General features: G+C 43.7%; 1 protein-coding gene across 1 annotated transcript in view; it reads left to right on the top strand.

The window, feature by feature from the left end:
- LOC132990763 (retinoic acid receptor beta-like) overlaps nucleotides 1-18,165 on the top strand; it is a 74,870-nt gene that overhangs the window by 31,944 nt on the left and 24,761 nt on the right. The window contains exon 4 of the mRNA XM_061059163.1: nucleotides 11,720-11,880. Coding sequence (XP_060915146.1) covers nucleotides 11,720-11,880 — 161 coding nt within the window. The remainder of the gene's footprint in view (nucleotides 1-11,719; nucleotides 11,881-18,165) is intronic.

Genomic DNA, 18,165 nt, shown 5'->3' with positions numbered 1-18,165 from the left:
AGATTTTTAATTAAAAATGTTCTGAATTAACGAGACACCAGTGGGCTTCCTCAAAATCCTAACAGAAGCTCTCATTTAGACCACTAAAAGAGGAAAACCTTCAAAGACTGCTCAGAAGTTATTTTGGTCTCGTTTTGGAAACATGGAGAGACACGCACGTCTTCAGGTTACAAAGATGGTGCTGTTATTAGTTCATCAACTTTGCGCAGGTAACTTGGATCTTTGCAATCCATACGCAAACCCCTCTCTGATCTGTCAGGATCATCTGATCTCATAAGTCATGTTTCACTGACAAAACGTAACGCATTCGAGCTGGCTGCGCGGAGACTCGAGAGACATTCAGGTAACTGCTGAACACTGGATCCCCACGCAGTGCAACTGAGGCCCCGATGTTGTGCAGAGAAAAGCAGGCGCCGCGTAATCTTTAATTCTGAGATAATTATCTTGTTAATTCCGAAAATCAGAGCAGATTTTATTTTTTAATCACTATATTGCAACGCTCATGCACCATCGTCATTCCAACCAGTTAGATGTTATTCTCATGTGAGTGCAATACGCTTCTTTAGTTTCTGCTGAGATGGTTAATGCAGTCTGGTGGATTCATTCAAACACAGTTTTTAACCCGTTCTTCATTTATATAAAAAATATATTTGAAAAATTGTTTCGCCCAGGTATGAAAATACCAGTTCCCTTCCTTAATATGATTCCCACTATCACATGCAGTCTTATTCTGAGATTATTCATTCAGGCCTGCAGTCTCCCAGTAAAGATGCACAGGTTTGCATATTATCTAGAGGAATTTAGAGGCGAGGAACGGTGTGCAAAGAGTTCTATTAGTTTTGTTCCCTGAATAAATTATCACCCACTTAAACCTTTCTAACAGCTGCAATTAAATAGAATTAAGTGGGATTTTATGTAAAGGGGGCTGCACAGTGGTTAGCTCTGTTGCCTCACAGCGAGGAGTTGGAGCTGGTTCAAATCCCCGTCTGACAGGAGCCTCTCTGTGTGGAGTTTACATGTTCAACCCCGTGCATTTGTGGGTTCTCTCCGGGTTCTCCGGCTTCCTCCCACAGTCCACAAGACATGCTCGTTAGGTTAATTTGTGACTCTAAAATTTGCAGTAGGTGCGAGTGTGGCTGGTTGTCTGTCTCTATATGTCAGCCCTGTGATTGACTGGCGTACAGCCCAGAGTGTACCACGCCTCTCGCCCAATGACAGGCTGGGATCGTCTCCAGAACCCTGCCACCCCGAACAGGAGAAGCAGTATAGATAATGGATGGTATGTCTGTAATGGACCACCATAAAATGATCTAGACTTGTAAAAAAGGAGGGGGGATATCAAATATTAACAAACAAAAGTATGAATTAAACGTTTAAGTGCTTTTTTTTTTTAAACTCTGAACAAATTGAGCTGCAACCACTTCCTGTTAACTTGTTTATCCAACCTGCTGTTTGGACTTTGTGTCCAAACAACAGAGAGTCCTAACAGGATCCACGGCCTGACACCAATTAAAATAGGCTGCTTCATGTCTTCAGACTCCCTTTATAAAAGGAACTCGGTCACCTTCTGCGCTCAGAGCCCTCATGTCCCCTCTGCTCCATTGTCATCTATAGGAACCGTTTGCATTTCACAGGTTATTGGCATCCTTTGATTGCATCAGCATTTATGGCTCAGGTCCACTTCATGCTCCATTAGCTTCAGCAGAGGAGTCATGGAAAAGATGATGACTTGATATCCTGAGGCTAAACCCCCCACAGAGTCCCTGATGAGAAAAGGGGGACTATTCCCCTGCTACTATGGGTGGAGGTGAGGAGGGGGGGCGGGGGGGTAGCATCCTCACCTTGCTCTGAACACCTGAGGGTCTATGCTGAGACGATTCTGCTTTTGGGACTACAGGGTTGGTACATTTATTTTTTTTTAACTATAACCGATACATACACTGTATATAGAGCTCAATGGTGTGGTTCAGGAAGTAAAAATCCAGTTCATTTTCTCCATAGCGGATTTGAATATTAGCCGTGACATCATAACCATCCAAGGTAGACTTACCACGAGCTCCCTGAGTGTCAGTGTGAGACGAAGGTGTATGCTCCAGAAGACATGCGTTCCTATGACAATAACATTGTTTAAAGAAAAACATGGTTTATTCAGGATCACGGGGAAAGGAACCACACTACCCACAATCCTAGAGTATCACAGGGACGTCTCTGATTGGTGAAGCCCGCAGTTACCATGGAAATGTAGATGGAAAGAAGGTTGGTGTACGATTTGAAAGAAGCGCTCTAAACTATTGTTTGTTGGGTCTCGTTGGAATTGCAATGGATTGTGGGATGCGTAGTTCCTCCACACCCAGAAAAAAATATGCATACCCTCTCGTTCCTTTGACTTTTTCTCCATTTTACAATTGTTGTTTTGTACCAAATCAAATGATTTAAAGTCATAAGTATTCAGGTATGTGGTTGGCTAGGTTCAAGGATTAAAAATATTGTTACAAGGATTTACTGAAAAGTCAAAGGAGGACTTAAATGGTGACTTAACGTCATTATTGTGTCTACTTTTTAAATTACAAATTTCACTAAAGACACGACAGCTAACTCATCCGTATAGCTCGTCACATTATGGAACAGCTAAGATCATTCCCATTTGGTTAGTCTACAAAAACAGCTTATATTGACCCAAGGGAAGAAACTAAAAATGGCGACCACAGGCTATAAATGACCTGAAAGCTTGTGTGTTGTGTTTGTGGTTATTTCATAATGAGAGAGTTGAGAGCTCGGTCTGAGGCCTGAGCCAGAAATGAACATCTGCTCCTGGACACTGGACTCGTGCTATCATGTGCCTCTGCAGATAACTGAACGGATACTTAGAGTGGAGCACAAAGGGGGCATTATTATGAATGTGTGTGTGTGTGTGTGTGTACATGTGATTGTGTCTACGAGTGTGTGCTAATGCTGCAGCTCCAGCAGGTATGGGGTTGTATGCGTCATTACACAAGTTGTGTCTTTGTACTTTTTATTTTTTAGTGGTTGTGCGATCATGAGTCTCACACAATCATGAGTGGTGATGTGATGTTTTATTAATCTGGTGAATCTGCAGCGGGAGAGAGGGAGGAAGACTGTTAGACTGCTGTGTGTGTGTGTGTGTGTGTGTGTGTGTGTGTGTGTGTGTGTGTGTGTGTGTGTGTGTGTGTGTGTGTGTGTGTGTGTGTGTGTGTGTGTGTGTGTGTGTGTGTGTGTGTGTGTGTGTGTGTGTGTGTGTGTGTGTGTGTGTGTGTGTGTGTGTGTGTGTGTGTGTGTGTTCGGTTGCATGGGCCTTGAGTATTAATAGAAGTCATGTGAAAATACGGAGAATAGAAGAGCTTGAGTTTTTGAGTTTGACAACTTGTTTAATGTCTTGTGTGAGATTATACTTACAAAAAGTTGCTCATGTTTTTTAAATGTATTTATAAAGAACAGGCCGAACGCTTTAGAGTTGTGTTTGCATTCTTGACCTTTGACCCGTGTGTCTGTAATCTCTTCCAGGAATTTAAAATCCTTTATTCAGCAGTTACAGCCGTTAGCTACGTTGCTCTTTTCAAAAAAACACCTGACACTTTTAGATCACGGGAGTTGCTGGTCTACTGCTCACTTTACCAAAGTCTCACAACATACAGAAAAATAACTGGCCGAGGGAGAGGTACAGTACTTAAAGGGATACTTCACCTGTTGAAACATGAATCTGTATTGACATTGGGTCATATATGTAGAAATGTGAAATACATTTTGAAGTTGGTGCCCTCTTGGCCGAGAAAAGGCAGAAAGTGTCTTTTTGGCTCATGTGGATGAAAGACTCCAAATCCCAGAATGCACAGCACCGCAGGCCACTCCCACATCAACACATACGGCCATTTCCTCAACTGATTCCGAGATTTCTTCCTGAAGGAATTAGCATCTTGGAAATTCCTGTCAGAAAACAGACTCTATGTCTGTGTCCATAGGCAAACAGTGAGAGCACCGACACTACCAGGCCGCCCCAGCTCGAGCCGGCCCGGGCTCCTCGTCCTCACTGCTGCCGACAGGCCTTATGTCCCGGCTGTTAAGCTGGCAGCGGCCGGCGGCGGCCAGCAATATAGCTGTGAGACGGCTACTGCCGACAGGCCGGTTTTGTATCTCGGCTGCTACGGCCAGCGGCGGCTAGTGGTAAGTAGCAGCCAGCGCCGGCCAGCAGCCAACGGCAGCCGCAGCAGCCTAGAAACAAGACCGGCCTGTCAGCAGCAGCCTTCTCGCCGCTGTATTTAGATTTTTTCGCCATTATCAGCTTTCTCCATAGAGCCTGTTAGCATAGCTTCCAAGCAATATGGCGGACGTTAAGTTTCGATTCTGGGAGTGAGTTCCCACCCACTGATCTGTGATAGGTCTGTAGCTTCAGTGGTCGAAAATATGAGGAACTAGCGTTGTAGTTTCACCCCGCTAACCGCAACAGCTTCCGATGACTTAAAATGCGTCATCGGAAGCTCCTTGTCAGACCTAAAAATACAAAGATTTCCCATCTCAGGGGAAAATGAAGGCGGGATGCACGACCATTCAAAAATACTAGCAGGTTTCTAATGATACAAAGCTCAATGCAAATGGGTGAAGTATCCCTTTAAGAAAAATCTAGTTTTGGGCTAGCCACTGTTTTTAAAAATGGAATCTGGTAGTTTTAAGGGAGAGGTGGTTCAGAAAAAGCAACATATCATTTAACCATAAGGTCAGTCTATGTTGGGATACTCTCTGTGATGTTGTCACACACTTAGAATAACAATCTGATCCTGTCATTTGCAAGAAAATGTGTTGAAACTCAAAATTCACACATCATGAAAAATACACTTTACCATGTTTTTAGAGTGTGTGTTCCTAGTCTGTCTACAAACCCCCCCCCCCCCAATGATGAGAAAAGTCCATCCTCTCCGTCTTCTGCCTGCTTCACTTTTCAGAAAATGTGTGCTCAAACAGGCCGTTTGGAGATTTTCCTCCTGTTCTGTTTGTTAGTCATACCGGTGTGGGAAAGCCTCGGAACTGGCCGGGAAACCATCACGAGACAAACTTGATTCACCTCTGTTCTGTGCCCCAAGGTCAAATCTTAACAAAGCAGGTTTCCCCATCTGACAACCCCACCCCCACCCCCCTCCCATCCCATCAAGACCATTAGCTTAAACTCAACATTTAGGTGGCAGCGATAAATAATTACGGTTGCTCGACACCCACCTGGTTAGTGTTAAGTGCCGTGGCAGGCGGCCCGGGCTGCACCACGCGGGCTGCAGATAGATGGTGTTTATTTACTGCTGCATCTGTTTGCTCAAAGAGACGCTGGGAGAGCCCGGCGGTCTGCAGATGGCTCGTCTGAAGCTTCTCTTAACCGTCCTCGACTCCATCGCCGCCTTGACTTAAAAAGAGGACAAAAGATGGAGGGTGGAGACATTGCTCATTAACTAAAGGAGAGGGGGGGGGGGGGGGGATGAGTGTCTTGGATAGCAGAGGGATTTTAGCAGCGCTGTGAAGAGTGTATTTAACAGCTCCACTCAATGACCCTTCATCCCCTGCTCGAACACTCAGGAGAGCTCTTCAGAAACACTCGACTCGCTCGTTCACAGCAGCTCAAGCAGAGCCTGACAGAGAGGCAGGGTGCAGGCTCTTAGTGAGAGCCGAACACACACACACGCGCACACACACAAGCGCTTTCAGTATTTGAAAACAGTTTGTTCTCTGGTTTGTAAAAGTCAGAGAGACATTTCAGAAAGCATTGTTTCAAATCTTTGGTCCAAGTGGTATGGAGTCTGGCTGCAGCTTTCTGGACAAGTTGTATAGAAGCCTGGTTGATACCAAAGTAAAGATATCACGTCTGGACCGTGACTTTTATGTTTAGGTCTAAGTGCGTTATGCCTGTTCTGATTTTTAGAAATGATCCTGAGTTGAATGCAGAGCGTGAGAAGTTATGAAGCTGAACATGCACTGATTTACCAGTGACGATAAAAGATGCAGAGGCTTTGAATGTGACAGTCGGGAGCAGTGATCACAGGAACAACATCCAAGACGAGTCTGTGTGCTGCATGGTTCCCTCGGCCCCCTCTGTGGGTATTAAAAAGCTGTATATTTTCACGGCCTCTTGTCCGATGCATCATTTGGGTGTATCTGCTCATGCTTGCAGTAATTTGCTCAGGGTGCAGAGGTAATTGATTGCCCAGTGTGGGTGGGTGGGGGTGGGGGGGGGTTGAGGGGGTGCACTTGCCATGTTGCTGTCTTCCTAAATCACGTCTCGTGGCTCTCCAGCCTCTGTGTGGACCACAACCCCCTCGCCAGACACTCTTTGTCACCTCACAATGACAAATGACACACATGGACAGATTATTTACCATCCCCCCCTTTCTATACCATTATCTTCACCAACCCCCCCCCATCTCCCCCCCCCCCCCATCCATGGGGCAGAGTGTTTGTTTTTTTTACTGTCCGTCCTCTGTTGTTGAAGTTACATTTACAGGATTATCCAGAACTTTGGCACACCATGTGTGTCCTCTGGATGTCTCTTTACTGCAGATGTTTTTGTTGTGATCAGGATCAAAATATCATTTTTTGCTTATACATGATAGTAAGAAAATCCTTTATCATTCACCGGGAAAAGAGACAGACATTTTGAAGGAGAGGGAACATCTCTCCTGGAAGACATTGAGTTGCATCTAAAATTTAAAAAAAAGCACGGTTGTTATGTGAAAATGGAAACAGTTGCAAGAGGTATGCAGAATCTGTTGGCCAGGGAGGACATTTTGCTGTCTGAACATCTGGTTTGTGTTTGTAGTCCAAATTATCCAATCACATCTGGGCGTGCATGTTTACAGTCTGATGAGAGCGAAAGAGACCCAACCCAGCGGCTCAAATGCGTCAACTAAGTCTCAGAACAGTTTAGCTTCCAATTATGGGTTGTCACCATGTCAGAGTTTTAATCTTTCTTATAATTGCAGTAAAAATCAAACAATATTGATTCATATTTCGTTACCATGGCAACACCGTTAAAAGTCCTATAGGCACCCAATAAGGGATAGTTTCTTGTTTTGAATCACTTAAACGTGCATGCAAACTCCTGCATGCTGTCTAAATTGCTCAAATTACTTAAATGTTGCCAGCGTATTCGTGCATTTTAGACAGAGCTTTAAGCGGATGTTAAATGACTTGGAGGGAAGACACATCTGGCTGTAGATATTCTGCCTGATATATTTATTATTGTTAGCGATCTTGACAAAGATTTTCTGTTTTACTTGTTATTTCATGTCTTCAGTGTGTTCATGTGTCTCATGTCATATTTGTAAGTATGGCTGCGAGTTATTTGTTGCAGACTTTGTTACCTGTGCTGCCGCCTGTCTTAACCAGGATACTTAAATATAATTTTTTTACGGTTTGGTTGGAGTTCATTGCAGCGATTTGTAGAACGTCTCTAATCTGAGGTAGCTGTGTGTTTATTTTGATCTGGACTGAGTCGCATATCGACCCACTCCTCTGTTGGTGTAGCCCCTCCCCCTGCCCCCACACTGACTCTATAAACCACAGTGAGCGACAAGGTGACAAGGATCAATTCTATGCTTTTCATTTTACTTTTCTGAAGATTACTTTTAGGACATGTGCAGCAGAAAATACCCTTTAAATCTGGTCTAGTCTGTGCCCAGACTCGACTTGTTTAGGATAATGTAGCCAGGCTGAGTGTTTAAGCATTTCTTCCTTTTTTAATGAATTATAATAAACCTTTCCACTGTCCTAATGTGCTTCACTCTCAATCCAATCATAGTTAATGTAGCTCAAAGTATACATTTCTATATGCACTGTGTACATATTTAATGGATATGTAGGTCACAGATGTAGGTCAGTATGTATGGAGTGATTAATGTCAGCACTTTGCTGCTACCTCTCGTAGTGACAGACATCTGAACGAGGCTGCAGCTGACCAAAACAGTCAGACTAATTCTGTGAAACAGGAAATTATTTTGACTCTTCTTTCATTTCAATGCATTAAGATGATCCGACGACGATGAAGAGAGCACTGGAGATTTGAGATGAGGGTGTAAGATGTAATATGTATATCAATATGAAACATACATAAACAGCATATGGACACTCTCGGGTACTTACATATTTGTCTGATAGGACTCCAGCTGTGTGTTGAAGGATGTCGATGTAATGAATGTGCGTAATTTCTCTCAGACGCCTTCGGCTTAAGAGAAGGATTAGACTCCTATTAGAAAGATAGGTCCAGTCCACACACAGCAGCTGTAGGCTACACGCTCCCCGTTTGCTTTCTTTATGACATACAGAATATTGGACCCCCAAAGTAAAAGAAAGTTGAAGCGTAAGCAGGAAAAATGGACACGGACTGAATGCCATCACCCATTGGTTGGGCTTTGAAAACCCATTGATTGTGGTTGCCATGCTGGAAATGTTGTCTCAACCTAACTATCAGTAATCTTAACCCAAGGCTTAGAGCTGCAGCTGGGTGGGTTTTTAACCTCCTGACATACAGCTATAGTGTGCCTGCTCAACCACACACTTTATTAAGAATAACTCTTATCATTCATAAAATCAAAACTGAGGAGTGATGTAAAATGTGACCTCCTGTTCAGTGTGTGGCTGTAAAGATATGATATTTAAACATGTTTATTTCTACTGTAAAAATGGGCATTTTAATATGGGTGTGTATGTGACTTCTGGGGCTTCTGCAGCCAGCCTCAAGTGGACACCCAAGGAACTGCAGGTTTTTGCATTTCCGCATCAACACCAGAGGGTTGATGCTTTGTTGTTGCACAATAAAATCCTAAAGCAGAGAAGACGAGAGTGCAGGGAAGCAGCTTGAGTGGTGATTGGCTGAAGCTGGATTTTAGGATATTAGCAAGCGACAAAATATCAGACTGCAAGCATACATCCAGATGACTAGCAGAGCAAATTTAAGTGCAACAGGGTATATTTGAGTGCAAGGGCAGGATTTTGAGGGAACTTCTTTCAAATTCTGAAATCAACCATTCATACTCTCTAACTGGAAGACTCTGCTCTTACGTAAAGATTGGAAAATAATCCCAATATTTAAGGGCATAAAACATTGTTGAAATCTCAGATTAGATATTTGAGGTTAAACACAGTGGGGTTAATACCTGATTACGGAAATAAACGTAATCTGTCAGTATCATAACCCTTCTGGCCATCAACACTCTGAGCTGATGGCGTTGTCGGTGTGGGGTAGAAAAAACTGCCAGATGTTGACGTTGGTGTCAGGAGCTCTACGATAAAGTTATGCCAACACATGGAGGCTGATCCCTAATCACACATCAGTGCGCGATGCTCAAGAGATTAGAGTTTCTAGATTGCATCAAGCTAAAAATAGTCACCCACCACTTATCAGGCCAGTGGAGTGACGAATGTGTTTTGTACAGGAGTGGATGTAACGCTCTGAAGCCGTGATGTTTAGCTGTTACATCTGTTGTGGTGATCTACAGATGGCGCACTGTGGGTTTATCAGAGGTTTTTTTTTTCACTGCTTATAAGGAGCCTACAAGATGACCAGAATCTCCAGTTCATTTTCTATTTGACGCCGAAAACTGTCATTTTAATGAAGTTCAGTAAATAATAACTTAAAGCATGTGTGAGGACTTTTTTTTAACTGGTTAAAGGACAGATTTAACTCTGACCCCTAGTGTTTCAAATGGGTACTGCAGTCCAAATTCAAAACATTGCAGAGAGCCGTCGCCCCCTCCTCTCTAGAGTGGATGCTCATGCAGGTTGCCATGTGGTGGACACTGAAGCTTCAGTGTTTAGTCAGCTCTGCATCGGTCTGTAAACCTTTCTGTGTTCTAACCTCTCTCCATTTTTCAAAAGCATCTCCAACATTGATCCTAGTTTGAGCACGTTTCTGCTCGTGGAGCTTATTAGAGTGTGTGACTGTCGTGTTGCCAGCCAATGAAAAGTCCCTCTGCACCGACGATGAGCCCGTCTCCCCTCCTTGTTATTTTAAAGTTGTGCGTGCAGCTGATTACAGATGTGTGATGTTGGAGATTGAATAAAAACTGGCCTGTTTGTTTGAGTCTCCTGCTGTGATGGACTTCAAAGATCTGCTCCAAATGCAGCACGGGACTCTGTGGACTCGGTCTCTCAGGGTGCACTTCACGCACAACAACCTGAGCTGCTGCTAATGAAGCGTGTTTGGTACTGTGAGTCTCTCTCCTGAGCGTTTCTGCACACAACTGAAAATACAATGATCGGTTAGAAAGGGCATTTCAATCTATAAAAATATAAGACATAAGAAGCTGATGACATTGGTAAACAGTCACTCTGTTGGTGGTTAAAGAAATAACTGTATGTTGTCATAAGTCTTATTTAAAATAAATAAATAAAAGAAAAGAGGGGTGGAGGAGGTGGGGAGAGGAGTGTTTAGTTAAGGTATATGTTTATCCATTTACATGATCACATCATGTATGAGGATGTTTCTACAACAGAAATACAAAGTGATATACTGAGAGCTAAGACGAGCAGTGAAGTCAAGGCATCACTGGTCACGTCTTGTGTGAGATTTTTATCATCCACCATCACTGTCACATCGTTTTCTTTAAACAGATGATTATGGCACACTGAGTGAGAATAACTGTTACAAAGTAACACCACCGCCCTGGTCTGCGTGTCTGCAAGTTTGTGTGCATGTGTAAAAACAGCTTCTGATTGGTTTTAAGTGAATAGCATTTGTATGCGTCTGCTCGAGCCACAGCCACGGCCAGTGCATGATGTTTACAGGTTATTCATTCATTATTCTTTGAATGTGATTACTAAGGAACACCTGGAGGGAATATCCTTGAATGTGGCACAAACATCCCCGCAGACTGAAGAATGGACTGCATGGGTTTTTTTTGGCCAGCAAACTCTCAAAAGATTTAATTTAGGCCAAACACAAGAATGTATCCACTTATAATGATATCATTTATCACAAATCTTATTAACATAAATATGAAATTATTTAACTTTAATCTTAAATTGGTTAAATTGGCTCAGTTGGTGGAGTCGGTCGTTTCTCAATTGGAAGGTCGGGGGTTCCATCCCCAGCTCCTGTAGCAACATAGTCCGATGTGTCCTTGGGAAAGACGCTTCACCTCAACTTGCTCCCACTGCTTCGTCGGCGGCATGTGAAAGTGATTAGTTCCTTCTGATGTTCTCTTTACACAGCAGCCTCTACCATCAGTGTGTGAATGTGTAGGTGTGACCTGCGGTGTAAAAGCACTTTGAGTAGTCTAGAAAATAAATCTACAAGCTCAAGACCATTATAAAGGTTAAGTGAATGAATGAATTTACAATTCTTCCCCTAGCTGCACAAAAATACAAAAATCGCTGTAAAATGAAATTGATCGAGACAATTAGTCTGCAAAAAAAAATTCAAAATGGATTTATGAAGTGCTTGAGTTTTCACCGACACTTTAGTTTTCTGTCTTTTTGAGACTTTTCCAGCAGCACTAAGCTGACAGAGTCTGAGCTGACAGAGCAGACTGCAGAGAAACTTTCTCTCTTTACAACGCCCTGCATGCCTTAGAAGTCAGAAGAAAAGGCTTAAAGCAGCAAAGTTGTTCCAAGAATTGTCTTTTATTTGCCTTCAGTCCATCCACATCCAAAATTTGCTTCTGACCATCAAGTCATCAGTTTTCAAGTCATTGTTGACGTTAATCCAAATCCTTTGTTTCTCCTTCAGCTGTTCGGAATGACCGGAATAAGAAGAAGAAGGAGAGCCCAAAGCTGGAGCTGGCAGAGAGCTACGAGCTGACAGCCGAGCTGGAGACCATCATTGAAAAGATTCGTAAGGCCCATCAAGAAACCTTCCCCTCCCTCTGCCAGCTTGGCAAATACACCACGGTGAGTTCACTGTCCGGCTGTGTAATTCGTAGTAAACAGCAGATCAATTAAAGCTTTGGGTGCATTTCATTTTGAATATTTAACAGGAGCTCCAGTTTAGTCATTTTTTTAATTTTATATTTCTTTATATTCAGGTCTAATTACAGATTTTTTCCTCAACTGTTTATAGGTTCTTGTTTAAATCTCACATCTTTTTTTATCCCTGCACGGGTTATGTACATTTCTCGTATAAATCTATTTTTAATTGCACAGTTTAAGTTTGATTCATCTAGGGGTATTCTTTAAATCTTTTTTCGGGTTAATATATATGTATGGGAGGGAGGGGCGTCGGTTTTGTGGTTTAATTTGTAACAAATGTTTCATGTCATGGACGTCCTGTAACCTGCTACTATCTATCTATCTATCATCTATTACTCTAATGACTCAGACACCAGGCAATTCAAAGTGCTTTACATAGGCACAAAAAGCATTTCACAAGATAGTAAAAATACAATAAACAAAATCTAAGAAGGCAATACAAGTTGAGGTAAAAACAGTGGGTAAAAATAAGATTTGGATACAAATAAGTTGAATAAAAAGTAATTGACAGTAAAAACGTATTGTAAATACACACATATACATATCTGTGAGTAAAACAAAGCAAAGCAGGTAAATGTCTCTAATAACCGACATGATGGCTTACTCAAATGCCACATAGAACAGAAATGTTTTGAGCCCTGATTTAGATGTGTCAACTGTTTTAGCACACCTCAGACTCTCTAGCAGTTTGTTCCAGAGGTGTGTGGGGGGGGGGGGGGGGGGGGGGGGCATAAAAACCAAAAGCTGCCTCATACTTATCCGGGGCACAGTGAGGAGGCCTGCCCCAGACGACCTGAGTGGTCCTTGTGCGTCATACGGTGTCATACGGTGTGAGTAGGTACAAAACATATAGAATACTTCGGTCCCACAAGCATCCCGTGAAAGATCTCTGCTCATCCCAAACATATTTTCTGACGTCCCCAAACCACCAGAACACTTTCGGTTTTTATAGGGTTGATTATGAACTTATAAGCAGAGCTGCAGTTTGCATCTTTGGCTCCATAAGTCCGGGTTGCTTACGGCTCCATTATGCTCCTTTGATCCACTCTTACACAGTAGCTGTGAGTGCCGAGCTCATAATGATAATCAATCTCTTGTACTGTACTCTAAATCCCTCTCTAATGCAGCTGACTGTCCAGGCGAATCCTCGCCGACACTTCGTCTTCTTCTGCTCACAAGAGCCATTGATTGGACATTAAGCGTGATGGGGAGACAATAGAAATCATGCATTATGCCAGCTACCGTGCAGCTAACACATCATGACTTCCAGCGGCCCCTGGTGAGACAGATTCAAGATGGTAGCATTGTTTGTTTACCCCAGTTTTTATATACGCCATGCAATGGTGAGAGGGGAAATTAAGGGAGAGCTGTCAGGACTGAGAGATGCTGTATGGCTGCAAACATCAAACTCTCATCGGGGGGAATGTTTGCAGCTAGGCAGCTGCCCATCAGTCTGCTGGAGGCGGGCGTCAAAAGAGCCACCAGGTTTTGACATGTCTGAAAAGTGGAATAAATTCAGCTGATCCAACTTGTGTCATTATCTGCTGCCATGAATCAAAAATGTGCGCGGAAGCAGTGGATCCGTCCCCTGGTGTGCGACAGCGCTAAGCTGGGCGTCGTGAGGCTTGTCGGGGGTTTGTGAGAGCTTTATTCCTCCCGTCACCTCCCAGCAGACGTCAAGGTCTGCGGCGTCCCTGAACCTCCCCCCAAACCCTCAAACCCCAGGCTAAACTAACAACTCACGAAAGGCCAGATATGGAGGGGAACGTAATCCTCGCAGGTCCTTGAAGAAGAGACTCGTCAGTTGGACACATCTGGCCCTCACTTGTCCGCTTCGCTAAGCCCGTCGACCCTGTAAAAGGACACATTCTGAGCGACAGATAGCGTTTCTCCCCCCCCCCCCCCCCCCCCCGAGGGACACGTCTGCACTTGTCATGACTCAGTGCAAAAGTTGTAGGTCAGACTAGTGTCGAGAAAAGCTCCAGAGCGAGCACATGACTCTGTAAAAGCCATTGTTTTGTTTCCACTGAGTTTCATGAGGCTTTGACAGGCGAGCTGTTCGAGCTGCAGGACCGGGTGCAGGTTTGATAGCTAGCAGAGATAGCGGTGTTTGATTGACATGTCGGCGTGGCAGCATTATGCAGGGAGCTGACAGCGTCTAATGTGTTTGTTTTGAGAGATGACTTACATATAGATTCCAATGAGAGATGACTGACACTTAGGGGGTGTTTGGAGCAGGAAGGGGGGGGCGGGGCATGTTTAAAGACTCTGCGAATGCTAGTTTGGAAATCTCATGACAACTGTCACTCATGTCAAATACAGTCTCTAGTAAGAAAAACAAACCTGCTGAGCTGCCATAATGTGCAGTAATGTCTCTCTTGTTGCAGTGATGAAAGCCATTCAGTCACTGACAATAAACCCTCCGAGCACAGATGTGTACGAGATGCTTAAGTGGAGCAAATTGTCACACAGTGCAGCGATGAGCTCTCCACTGTGTGCAGCTGCTGCTGTCGCTTCAATGTACAGTAAGCCTCCGTCTCCATAACTCTTTTATTTTCCCCTTTTCAAACCCAACACAAAGCTCCTAATCGCTGTAACCCCTCCCCACTCCACCCTCATCCCATTCCCTGATTTTTACAAAATAAACAGTCTGCTTTCAGGCAGCTGAAAATAGGAGGACAAAATAGCAAAAAGCTTGCTCCCTGGTTGTGATATAAGCCAGTGTTTGCTGTTTGTTGGAGTGGCAGTCGGGCCTCAGATAAAGCCTTAATCTGGATCAGTGGTAATTATGCTTGCTCACAGACTGTGAGAAGTTCCTCATTATTACAAGCGATTGGATCCTGATGCGCCTTTTGAGTCCTCCTCGTCGGAAACAGAAGAGGAGCTCCCGCGCCCCTAGATTAGGTTAAAGCTCCAATTATGTGGTGAAATATTCAAATCCTAGTCTGCAGTGATTTAGGAGTTCATTGCCGGGTTAGTTGAGATAGCTGCGCGAGTGAGAGGGCTTAGCTCCACAATGAATAACGCTTCATTGACAGTGATGGTGATGAAAAACGAGCCCGGCACTTTCAAAGACAAAATAAAACATTAGCGATCAGGCGGCTGCAGGCAGCTGCTGTACAGTAGCTCAGCCCTGTCTGGCGATATTAGCCACATTACAGTTTTTCTGCCATTGCTATCCGTCACAGGTGCTGCCTGCTTTTACTGCCCTGTGCCTCCTGCGTCTGTACACACAAGCCTGCGCTGCCTGCGTTTACCGCCTCCCTCTGTACACACAACATGCAGAGCCCTCACTTCTGCTCCACCAGCTTGTTTTTTTCCAACATCGTAACTTGTCTAATTTGTTTTTATAAATGTTCTTCAATGAAATTAGGAATCCCGTGCAACCTCCTTGTTTCACTCTATTGAATTATGGGACTTGTGTAATTGACTGAGATTGCAGGAGGGTTGAAACAGCAAATTATCCTCCTCAGCTCCCCTTTTCTCTTCCCTCTCTTTCTCTCCACCCAGAGGGAAGAGAAAGATAAGTTGCTTTAATATCAGAAACCTCCTCCCCCCCAACATATATGTGCACTGTGCAAACTCTCTCTCTCTCTCTCTCTCTCTCTCTCTCTCTCTCATGTCTCTGCACCTCCTCCCTCCCCATCAAACTGGACGTCAATCAGTGGAATGTGCGTCCGTAGTGCTGTTGTGTCGACTGTAGCTCGTTGTGTGTGATTTAAGCACGGCCCTAATGTGCCTCTCACTTAACCCCAGATCATGTTTAATGATCTCTCCCTCTCCGACTCTCTCTCTCTCCCTCTCTGCTGTCTCCCTTTATCTCCACTCCCTCCCTCCCTCTCTCTCTCTCTCTCTCTCTCTCTTGGGTGGCCACACAATAGATTTTATTTGCTGGTGACAGTGTCCAGCAGCAGGCGCGGTGCTAACTGCCTCACTGTAACGACCTGGGGGGGGATTGATGTGCTGAGGAGCAGAGGGACGCTCCAGCTGTCTGCGCTGGTCGTGGGCTGCAGGCGGCTGCTGTGTTAAAGCCATCTCACACTGAACGAGCTCCCCAGGCTGGGCTTAGACTGATGTTAACGTGAGAGTACCAACATATTGAGTACATATTGGATTTCCAGTAAAGGATGTCATATTAGTTGGTCACTTTTTTTTTCCACCTGCTGATCTTTCTTCAGCAGCTTCAGGGCTGGAGAACCTTTCTCACCTTCCTGCACATCATCATCAGTTCTTTGTCCCGTGTTATATTCTCTTCAGTCCTTCTTTGTAACCGGTCGATTATGATAGGATACAATACAAGACAATATGGTACGATGGGATAGTATATGACACAGTAAGACACAATACGATACGGTATGATAGGATAGAAATTATACGATCTGAAATGACACAACAAACGATACGACCCAGTAGAGTGAGTTTGGGTGTCTCATGATTCGATTTCGATTCTTGGGGTCACAATTCGATTCAGAACGATTTTGGATTCATGATTCAAAGTCTATGTATGAATCAGTACATACTTCAGGATCTACTCCAGTCATCTGTGAGACTGGCTGAATGTCTTGCTGAGTTAAAGAGCTAGCCTTAGCACTTAGCAGGGAGTGACTGATTAGCCCATTTTTTTTTTTTAGATTTTTGGAATTAATTAAGAGAAGAATCTCGATTTTTACATGAATCCATTTTTTTTCCCCACCTCTACGACACAGTATGGTATGATAGGATAGCAAAGTATAGGATAGGGTACGGTATGAAATAATACCACACAATACGATACGGTTGTGGAAGATAATATTACTGTTTCTGCCAATGAAGTCTGGTGTCTTTAAAGAGAGTAACTTATCAGTTGTTTCTGATTTGATTGAAATTGGGTCTTACTCTTTAAGGAAGAGATCCAAGCACGGCGCTACACCAGGGCGCTATAGCCCCATCATAGATCTCGGTTAAGCCCCCTCACGTATTTTGGTAGTTTTTAAATAAACTGTAATAATAGCAACCCAACATAAACGTCAAACTCCCCCTCAGCACCGAGAAAAAAAAAAATCCTGGCGCCGTCCCTGAAGAGGTCGACCACCGAAGGGATCTTTTCCGTAATTCAGACACTTTGCATAACCATGGACGCCTGTCAGTGTCAATTACAAGAAAAGTTTTTGTGCCTACGTATTTGTCATTTTGTGCCAAAGGATGTAGAATCCCCGATATATATTCCCCTTATAGCTCGCACATATAGAAGAACGTGTTAACGAATGTAATGGTTTCAGTTTGGCCTTTTCTGAGTTTGGAATAAAAACACAGAAAGATGAATTCTGTCGTATTTGGAATGAGTTTAAGGATTATATAACACCCCTGGGACGGGGGTTAACAAAACTCCTACAGTCTGTCTTTTCTCTCGCTGCATCCCTCTGAAGACTGCAGAGTAGACATGTGTTCCCCTCTGGTTCCACTTTAAAAGTTAAAATATGAGAATTAAAATTTAAGATTGACTCATCAGACTGATATTCTTATTTCTCTCTAACTTTAATATTCTCTTTGTCTGGGTTTTGATGTGCTTAAGTTATTTAAAGCTCCGTTTTCCTGGAGTTCATCGCTTGCCTGCAGTTTATAATTTATGTGTTTGTACAATACTCGGTTTGACATGGCAAACGCTACAACTGAGTTATATTGTTGTTTTAAAGGCAGAATGTGCAAGATTTTACACATAAATACGGCAGAAATGAAGTACATCCTGTATAAACGTCTCTGAGTCATGACGGTCTACGATGAGTGAGAAGCTCGGGTCCTGCTGGCTCTACTATTGTTGGGCCGTGTTTACAAAATGTTTACACAGAGGGGACGGCCTTGTGTATTAAAGCTGTTTTAGAAAAGAAGAAGAACATGCTCATTGCTTATTTGGATGTCATGTAAGTGTCTTTAGATCTCGGTCATTCTGTGTCATGTGCAATATGAAGCTATGAGTTAACCAAAGTGTGCTAACATTAGCATGCTAACACAACAGTGTAGACCACAGGTGATTGCAGCTCGAGCACAGGACAATTTTTTTCCGCCCCTTGCGCTAAATGGAGTTTAATTATGGTGCGTTCTAATTCATAACTCCTTCGTGTGAACGCGTGGAGAGGGGGTTGGCAGGTGTGCCGCGGGAGGAGAGCGGAGGCTTCAGAATAGCGGAGGTGTGGCCAAACAGCAGTTTGTTTTGGTTTCATGCTGGTGCTC

The sequence above is a fragment of the Labrus mixtus genome, chromosome 16, assembly GCF_963584025.1.
Source record: "Labrus mixtus chromosome 16, fLabMix1.1, whole genome shotgun sequence".
Lineage (NCBI taxonomy): Eukaryota > Metazoa > Chordata > Actinopteri > Labriformes > Labridae > Labrus > Labrus mixtus.
Note: the sequence above shows the minus strand (reverse complement) of the source record. Positions and strands in the feature narration are given on the sequence as shown.